This window comes from Apis dorsata, unplaced genomic scaffold (genome assembly GCF_000469605.1).
Source record: "Apis dorsata unplaced genomic scaffold, Apis dorsata 1.3 scaffold_407, whole genome shotgun sequence".
In the NCBI taxonomy this organism is placed as follows: domain Eukaryota; kingdom Metazoa; phylum Arthropoda; class Insecta; order Hymenoptera; family Apidae; genus Apis; species Apis dorsata.
The window spans coordinates 327227-336998 of record NW_006263665.1 but is presented as its reverse complement, the minus strand read 5'-3'; the positions used below and the strand labels follow the sequence as shown (position 1 = coordinate 336998).

Here is a 9772-nt window from a genome sequence, read left to right as displayed (position 1 = left end):
TTTTTTTTTTTTTAATTTTATAGGCAATAATCTGAGATCTTGATCAACAACATGCACACAAAAAGAAATACGCAATAGCTGGTAGTGAAAAATGCTGGTGAATCGCATTTCGCTGACAATCGGTAGCAACAATAAACTTTAATAAATTTCTACAATGTTGCTTAAATGAATGCTAATTTGAAATTCTTATAAAGAAGCGAATGGTAAATTTATAAAATCTAAAGCATTCTAAAGTATTTGTTCTCTGAGCACAATGATAAAAAATTATCTTTTGAAAAGTATTTTAAAAATATTGTAATAATGCTGATCTTAAAGCTTGGTACAATTATTACTTTCGCGAATCTGTGCCTGCACACTTCGAAATGTTCGATCGAAAGTATCGAAAACTTGTCCCAAGCCGTCTAATTTTCTCTACAGCAAGTACGAGCCGACGTATATTGTTAATAATATATTATCGAACTGCGGGAGGGAGCGTTTCACGGCCTTTTAGACCTCTCGACGAGAAACCAATATTGATCGATATTGGTCATATTCCAATCGTTCAAAATTATCAAAGATACCACCGACAAACCAGGATCAAGAAATTTTTATACACTTGAACATCTTGATACATGAGAAAAAAAATTTTCTTCATTCTCTTTTCTTAAGAAATATTGGACCATTGTATATCGACTCTTCGAATATTTTGAACGATCGTTTTAAGAATTCACAATGTTTTCTCGATCCATGCGTGTGATATAAAATAGCTCGAGACTCGTGAACATTAACTAGGGATGAAGGATCCAGTCCTTCTTTTTATCATTTTAAAACATTCCTCGAACTCTCGACTAAATTCTTACTTATAAATAGAACTCGTTTATCTTTCCATAGATAACGCGTGGAGGCCACACCGAGTTTACTTTAATAAGCGGACGAAAATGTTTACGAGAAAAACATGTTCTAAAACATTCTCATAATATCATACAAGACTCTTAACTCTAGTCAGAGTATTGTCTGAGACAGGACAAAATATAACGTGATTCCTGATAGTTTGAGAATCTCGTGTGATACAGAATGTTTGAATATTTTTCACTAATTTTAGATAAAAAAAAAGAAATAAATGTATAGCGGCATAGCCTCTGATCTCGCTGTGCGATAGAATGAACAAAATTCTACATATTATTAAAAGTCAAATATCATCGAGATAATAATTATCGATCAAACGAAATTAATATACCGTTGTTATATCGAAAAAGAAATAAGAAAACGAATGGCAGTTGCGACTAGAAGAAGAGTAGAAAATAGGCGAACATGGCGGAACTCTACAGCCGTCGATCAGTAAATTAGAGATCAATAACTTGTACAGCCCTCCCGGGGCTTCATAAAAAGCTCAAAAAGCGATTCTAAAGGGTTGAGAGAAGCGGTAAGACAATTTTGAAACCTGCCAACATTCTTAGGAAAACAGAAATCCTGTTATGAAACCTCTATTTCCGCTCCAATTGAGTAGAACACTACAAAAATAGTGTGAACTCTTCGATACAAATACATATACGAACGAGTATATCTTCGATCCATATATAAAAAGTAGAAAAAGTAATATGGTGACCACAGCGGCACAAAGCAAGGTTTGAAGCACGAACCGGTTTTCTCTCTTTCTCTCTTCAAACCAGATTTGGGATTAAATATTTTAATTCTAATTTCACCCTTCGCACCATTTTCTTCGTTTATATTTCTTCGATAAATTATCAATTTTCTTCAGTTTATCAATTTTCATAGAAAATCCTACTTAATGCAAAGTAATAATAAAAGAGATAAGCGTTGCTAACCATGTATAGCTTGTATTTTGTTCGCTGTTTTTTTAAATCGGGTGCAATGGGTGAAATGTGAAAAATACAAGATTATAGAAAAGAAAATGTACAAAGAAGATAACTTCATCTACTTCTTCGCATCGCCAATCCATTCGAGCTCCACACTTGCATAACATAAGCGTAAAAAGGCTGCACTCGTTTCAATAATGTCTTTTAGGCTAAACCGTCTGTATTTAACTTGTCTAAACCCTGTGTGTGATTTTCTCACAATTGCTATCTCGATTTCGGTGAACCGATTATCACGAAGAAGGTTGTGCGTGTTGACGCTATCCTTTTTTTTATCGTCAATTTCGTTAAACAAACTAGACATAATAATCTACGTAATAATCTCGGATAGAATATGCAATTTTCACCATATTTCTATCTAACACTTTACTTTTAACTCTCGTATGTAATATGTCGTATTTGAAGGAGTATCTTTCCAAGTTCTTTCTTTTTCCAAGTTTTTCTTTCTTTCGTGTCATATTTAACATCCTGCAACACTGTCATTATTCTTAAGGATTCTATGTCTTATGATGTTTATCCAGATTGAATTTATCATATCGATCAATCGACGGATTATCATTTTATTCGGTTTATGATTCTGTGGAGCTCGTTTCACTCATTTTTCTCAGATAGTCTGAATTTTCAGCGATTTGATACGAAATTCTGTAATGATGAGTAGGTCGCTATAAGCTTCATCATCTAGCTGAAGCTGAAACGATGACGTTACTTTCTGATTTTTTCTACTGCTTGGAACCTGGGCAGGCAAAGACCAAATTTTGTTTCGATGCCGGTAAAGATCGGTAAGGCAATCTGATAGCCTCCTATATGGTCTGGATTAGTCGATCGAATCTCTTCTGCCACTCCTATCGCAGGCACCTTTTGCTCCGATCCCGTAGGTCGTCTGAAAATTGAATCGTTTCAAATTATACGAAATTAATAATAAATTAATAATAATTTCGAAAAAAAATTATTGTATAAATAACGATACATTTTTGGCTAATATGTGTTTGGATTTATTGAAAATTTGTAATAATCAAATTGAACGTATAGATAAAAACAAAATTTTAATTTCTTAAGAATATACTTACCAAAACAATGAGTTTCAATTTTTCTTAATTTGCATATACTTAATCGAAATGAATAAATGATTATTGAAAGCAAATAAAAATTAGTAAATATGAATAAAATATATACTCACGTTCCACCAAAATCAACTACGAACAGCCTTTGCAGAAGTTCATAAGTGAAAAGGGTGACGCCGAATTGAGGTGATGATCTGAATACTCGGGCTGTAAAATGGAAGGAATATTATGAATAAAATCATTTGATAATTATTAAATTTTCACACACTGGTTTATATTCTTTGTCTGAATAAAGAATTGAATCTTAAAAGTGAATATGAATGTTATGACCTTCTATGAATAGACACATCTTCAGATTGAACATTGAAAATACTCGAAAAATCTCCTCCCTTGGACTAAAATTGACAACGAACGTGATTAGTATCATAAATTAATAAATAATGGATAAGAATGAAAGAAAAATTAAGTTAAAGATAAACCGTGCGATGTAATGTTTTCTGACAACCACTCTGCATAACAAAACAATAAACCTAGTAAAAAAAACAATTACACAAACGGATTAAAAGAAAAAATGACTAAACGAAGAAATAAGAGAGTGGTTGGGAAATGGAAAAAATCACGATAATTGGCAGGCAGAGAGAAAAAGAAGTACTCACTTAGAAGTAAGTTGCCAAGTCATATTGGAGAAAGAATAGTCGATAGATGCAGTAGGGCCAACGCCCACGCATGCGATCGACCAAATCAAAAATGTATTACTAACTTTCTCAAAGTAGAACTTAAAATAAATGTCACGACCCGATATAGCTACGAAATTTGTCCCGAATTTAATATTATTTCAAAATAGAATCTTATACCTGTGGCTCCTTTCCAAAATGCTCTTGCACCTTCTTCCTTGTAAATTTTCTTTGCACAGTCTAGTAACCCAGTATATGTCGTTTGACCTCGTCTCGCTATAACCTAAAATTAAATTAATGTGTTAATGTAAAGTTAATTTTTTTTCTTCTTCTTCTTAAAGAATAATGAATGAATAAAAAAATTTAGTATAGAAAAATCATACTTGTAATCTAGTTTTTATTACGTCTGCAGGAGTGACCAGCGCTGCTGCAGGAATACCAGCAATCGCACCAGATACTAATAACGACAGAGGATTATTATAACCTCCTTCATCCGCTAATCGTGCCTTTGTATGAGCATATACTGGAAAATAAATTGCACTGAAAGGAATATCCCTCAAGAAACATGCTCTAGCACCCTAAAATATAAAAAAAATCCAATTTTTTCATTGCATTACATGTCACGTTTCTTGTTTGATTGATAGATTAATCGTGTACCCACTTTGTACAAGCCAAACAAGCCTAAGTCTTTTACGACAGTCCAAGCTCTAACTTTAGATCCGCCTGCTATTTCTCCAGCCACTTGCAATCGAATTTTCACAATTTCTAAAGGATTCGTAAATATAACTTGAGAACCTCCAGCCTGAAAAATAAACGAAATTTTACTATATATTTAAAATAAAGATCGATCATCTGTAATGAAATGTCAAAGGATATTCTTACGGATCACTTACACAAGCACCAGATATAATTTCTCCGTAAAGGGGCACGTTTCCTTTTTTATCCATGAACTTATCTCTGACAAAATCGTTAACGGTCAGCTTAATGGCCTTTTCTGGTGCTACACCCATCAGTTGAGGTAACAAACCTCGGTAAAGGCCAAAAAAACCTTCGTGCCGGATCACCTGTCAAACGCAGGACACCAACTTCATAATTAAAAATGCAGGCAATGTATCGTAGCGAGACTTTTCGATTCCAACCTTTTGGAAGCAGTCAAAGCTGTTTCTATACATTAGCTCCCCAACCAACGATCCAGTCCTCTGATTCTGCATTCTTGTTTTCACCAAATCAATAGGATATACGGCTGTAGCGCCAACAGCTAAAGAAAACATTCTGCATCTAGTTTTTCTTATTTCCAACTATTGTATAACTCCATTCTTCATTGAATAGTTGAAGAAATTAAAAAACAATTTTCCTAATCATTTTTATTTATTAAATTAGAAGAATTAATGAGCTTGGAATTCCAAAATCCTTCATGGCTGTATAAAAAAGAAAATAGATAACAAGGATCATTGAACTTACCTCCACCTATGGACCCTAGAACGAACCGATAACCGCTTTCGAGTATCTGTACGATCACTCCACGCTCATCAGGACTCTGAAACAAAAATACTGACCATTGAACAACAAAATTGACATAATTTGATTGATGTAAATTGATGTTTCCATCTGGTAATTCTGGTATCAGCTGATTGGCTTGAGTGATCTTCTTGTGTGGCCACACTTACCGATACCGCTTTGATCTCTGCTAAGCGTTTCGTGATTTGCTTGAAATATTGCTCAGGAGTAAGAGCCACAAGATCGCTGTACATTATTTTCCTGAAATCCGAGAAAATGTGTGCTCAATATGTAGATCCGTAGCCACGTAGCAAAGATAAAGCAGATTAAGAAAAAAACAAATTGGATAGAAAAGGAAGAAAGAAATTTGAAAAAAGAAATAAATGAATAAGGTATTTCTAGGATGAATATTATAATAATAATAACAACGTCGATGGCACTGCTTCGAGCAATAATAAAAGTAGATCCTGTCAATATAAAAGAGTTCCTTAAACATTATCCTTAAGTTTGTCAATAGCATCGGATAAAATGGAATATCATTAGTGCCCACAATGTGCAAACGTTTACAAATACCATCGTCCTAAGATAAATGCTAAAGAAAGTAGGTGAAGACAATGTGTATATTATCGATTTATGTACATACAAATACATTAGCAAAAAAAATAGGAATTATCTTTATGCAAAAAACAGCAAACGTGGAATTCAGATAAGAATATTTATAACTTACATAAATATGTATATATATATATATTTAAGTTAAAACGAAAAAAATATACTTTTGAAATTAATTTTTTTCCAAATTCATTGTTTCCGTGTTTTTTGAAAAGAATTCCCATTATTTTCGCACGAGGCCAACGTTTATGCTTTAAAACGGATTTATAGCACGTGATTATTCTTGTAATACAAAGACGCACCCAAGCCGCGAATCTGCCTCGTCATCTTCCGTAGATCTGATCCAGGCAGCGTAAACACGTAAACAAATGTATTCAATCATGAAAACTTTAATTGGCGTTTGCAAAAGATCGAAAATTATTATATGGGAAACTGTAATTTCTTATTAGGCATAGAAGGCGATTTTTAAAAGTGATTTACTTAACAGATTTAATTTTCATCCTTCCTTTGCCAAGAGACATTCGACATATTTTGGATGATGACGATGTTTGCTTGCTGGTGCAACGATAGCATATCAATTGTATAATGATTCATAACTGCTTTTCGTTGACCAGGTCAGCGTGGAAAATTATAACATATTTTTGTTCATTCCACGTGACCTTTTTCTGAACGATCGATGCCAAGGAGAATGGCTCGCTCTCAGGATTGGAGATACTCACCCAGTTTGATGTAGCAGATCGCATAGCTGGAACAGAATATCTACCTCCAATGGCGTAATCTGCGACATCATTTGTGCGGAATGAAGGAACCTCTCTGAAGCAATTAATCGTGTTATCATTTTACTAAAAAAAAAAATCCCTTCCTTTTTCAATGTATGGTAAAATTCAAATACCTTTGGTAACCTCTTCGAATCTGTGGCCATTCGTCGCGTTGAGATAAATACGTTTAATGAGCTCCATATTATTCAAGAGGGAATTGAACGCCATAAAATATGGAAAGCTGACTTTGCTACGTCCACCTTGTCCGGTGCTAGCTGCCTATAATTACCATAAAGCAATTAGTCACTCCCATCAGTATCGATAAAGGAATTTATCGTTCTAAATTGATTACTTACAGCGACCAAGTTGTCTCTTACATCCTTAGTTAATAAATGACTCTTAATGCTGAGCATGATATCTTGAAAATCTAATGCCGAAATGAAACCTTGCCCATCCTTGTCGAATTTCTTGAATGCTTCTGTCGCGTATTCTTCATGGAAATCCTAAATAAACGAGATATCCTAACGTTCTAGAAATAAGAAATTTCTATTATATTGAAAAACTTACGTGCAAAAATTGACTGAACTCCGCATAGCTTATCAGTCGCTGTTTATCCTTTCCAAAATAAAGTTTAATGAAACTGCTATCCATATTGAAGGGCATCCGCCGATGGAGTTCCGTTTTCCGCATCACCTCAGCGAACTCATCTGAAAAGTGAATAATACGAGATGGAAATTCATTGTTAATCGCTTTTAAGAATAAAATCTCTACACACCAAATGCAACCATTCCATTTCCATTAGTATCGAACAGTTGGAAAGCTGTCTTATACAAAGCATCTGGTACACAAAGCAATCCTTCGAACGCTTGAAACTCGGCGAATGATATGAGTCTGGAAAAATATTCACCTATTATTAGTTATTTTTCATGGACATTAAAAGAAGAAAAAATACAATTGGAAACAAACCCATCTTTACTGGTATCGACGATACCAGCCAGCAAATTGACGGAGTCAGGATTGTAATCAGGGTTGGTGTAGAGTCCAAGATAAGTTCGGACAAAGTCAGACGAGGTCATAAACCTTTCGCCATTTTTCTCTTGTGAAGCGTACTGTAAGTTTTTTAAAAAAAAAAAGTTTATAAGTAAATTTATTTCTAAATCTATCGATCGGGCAATTTTATCTTAATATATTGTTATCTAATACATATCTTAATATATTGTTATCTTCTTGATAAAATCATTTAACTTGATAAATCTTTAAAAAATTAATTAAAATCTTATTGTATTATAAAAATTAACTCAAACTGATTTATTTACCTGATTAAATATTTCATGGAGGCGTTCAGTATTTGCACGCTTTAAATATCCAGAACCCTAAAAATTACAAGTAAGATTAATAACTTTTTGAAAAAAAAAAAAAAAAAACTATTTATTTTGAGATAAAAAATTCTCTTAAAATTAAATAATGATAGAGTTGAAGTGTCCTACGAATGACGTTGACTATCAATATTAATATTTCAAGGACAAAAATTCAGCATTTCTTCACAACTATACATTATTATAAATTTCACAATAAGTCTGATTTCTTGTATCGAACATTGACAAACAAATAATATAATAGCATTATCGCTGAATGGAGCCAAGAAGACTTTTAAATAGTGTTTATGAACCACGGGTTATCAACGATACAATTTATCATCACATGATATAAAAGGTTGCATTTATTGCTTGCACTTATTACGTAAATTATAGATACGAATATTTGTAATAACGCCAGTGGCGCTAATATAAAACACATCGGATGAGATATAAACACAACCGGTTAATAATATGATTAAGGATAAATTTATATGCACTTAACATTATAATAGTCGTAGAATTGCACAGTTCGAAGTTCAAAGGCACGACTGAACTTAACAACACCATTGTAAAAAGGGATCACGATCTCGTTTATTTAATAATTCTGCCAAGAATTATATGTTTGCACTTCCAACCAAGCCACCATAAACGTTGTCACATGCAAAATACGAAGAAAGAACAAAGTCAAGTGATTGAACGCGACCCACAGATCGAATAGAGAATTAAATTTTCATGGACTCCCTGCCTTTGCATGTCTATAAAGCCTTGAAATTGAAACTGTATATGGTACATTCAATTATCGTAAAATTTTAGTACTAATTACGATATATATTAAAAATTGTCCCATTTAATAAAGAACTTACATAATCTAATTATATATTTTTAAAAATTTGAAGAAGAGAAGAACCATCAAAGAAAAAATTAAAAAAATTATAATGAATTTATGTAGGCGGGTCACATGTTAATCACATGAATAACAGGCCGACTTACTATTAATTTACTTTTTCATGGTCGCGCAATGCTCGAGAACTTGACGCAGAAAATAATACAATAATGATATAACTTAGTCAAACAATATGCCAACTTTAGCTAGAAGATGATAATTTGATCATCTCACCAAGGAGAAACAGAGACAGCATAACTAATCACACATAGGAAGATTATTAAAGAAGATGTATAAAATTGAAATTATAAGATAAGCTCCTTAAGATTTATAAAATAAAAGGGAATAAAAACGAGCAAAGAAACTAGCACTTCTTATAACACTTACATATAAACGTTCTAACTGATAAAACAACGTTTTACATATGTTTCTCACATACCATTATAGTCTTTGGATTCTTCTTTCTTTGATTGTTTAAACAAAAAGGATCCAATAAAAGTGGGGGGCGATCACGTATTGTTTCCTCAAAGCTTTGCAATCAGCATACTGATATTGAAGATAACGTAAAAAATGATCAGCAAGTACGTATGAACAATGGCACGCGCGTAACACATATGTACAATTGCAATAAAAGAGCGAGAATGAGAGAATAAGAGAAATAGTGTCTCGCGCGCAATAGCCACGATGATACTGATTCAGCCTTGTCATACGAAAAGAGAACATTGCCACTACTCCCTCCACCACTCTAAAAGACTGTTGCCTTTTTCTTCTGCTTTCAGCGATAGCTCGTCATCTCTTCTCCTCTCTTAATTTCTTGTGTAAATAAGATTCCTTAGGAAACCTACAAATTTGTGTATATTATTACAAAGAGGCAAATACAGAAAATCAAGATATAGTTTAAATTGATTGAACAATCCTTCATTTATTCGAATGTCACAAAAATAATATCGAATGATCATGAGTGACTCGAACCCATCACTATCATCTTAACCCACATGAGAGTTTCCTGTCCTTTTTTATTCTACTCCTCATCACATGCACTCAATCTCATTCCAACGTTCCTTTTTTTGTTCCCT

At 33.2% G+C, this 9772-nt stretch overlaps 1 protein-coding gene across 10 annotated transcripts in view; it reads right to left on the bottom strand.

Moving 5' to 3' along the window:
- Positions 1-1033: 1033 nt before the first annotated feature.
- Positions 1034-9772, bottom strand: part of LOC102676012 (calcium-binding mitochondrial carrier protein Aralar1) — a 17916-nt gene continuing 9177 nt past the window's right edge. For 6 of the 10 annotated variants that reach the window (XM_031512265.1, XM_031512263.1, XM_031512269.1 and 3 more), the window contains 18 exons: positions 7772-7828; positions 7422-7564; positions 7231-7346; positions 7023-7162; positions 6812-6958; positions 6590-6734; positions 6417-6510; positions 6000-6035; positions 5256-5346; positions 5050-5125; positions 4728-4846; positions 4482-4652; positions 4250-4390; positions 3972-4166; positions 3769-3871; positions 3571-3591; positions 3031-3121; positions 1034-2733 (listed from right to left, as the gene is read on the bottom strand). In XM_031512265.1, the coding sequence (XP_031368125.1) occupies positions 2556-2733; positions 3031-3121; positions 3571-3591; positions 3769-3871; positions 3972-4166; positions 4250-4390; positions 4482-4652; positions 4728-4846; positions 5050-5125; positions 5256-5346; positions 6000-6035; positions 6417-6510; positions 6590-6734; positions 6812-6958; positions 7023-7162; positions 7231-7346; positions 7422-7564; positions 7772-7828 (2064 nt within the window). In that variant the 3' untranslated portion in view covers positions 1034-2555. Of the gene's footprint in view, positions 2734-3030; positions 3122-3570; positions 3592-3768; positions 3872-3971; positions 4167-4249; positions 4391-4481; positions 4653-4727; positions 4847-5049; positions 5126-5255; positions 5347-5999; positions 6036-6416; positions 6511-6589; positions 6735-6811; positions 6959-7022; positions 7163-7230; positions 7347-7421; positions 7565-7771; positions 7829-9135; positions 9537-9772 lie in introns of those variants that run through there. The other 4 variants (XM_031512268.1, XM_006619386.2, XM_031512264.1 and 1 more) reach the window with 4 other exon arrangements.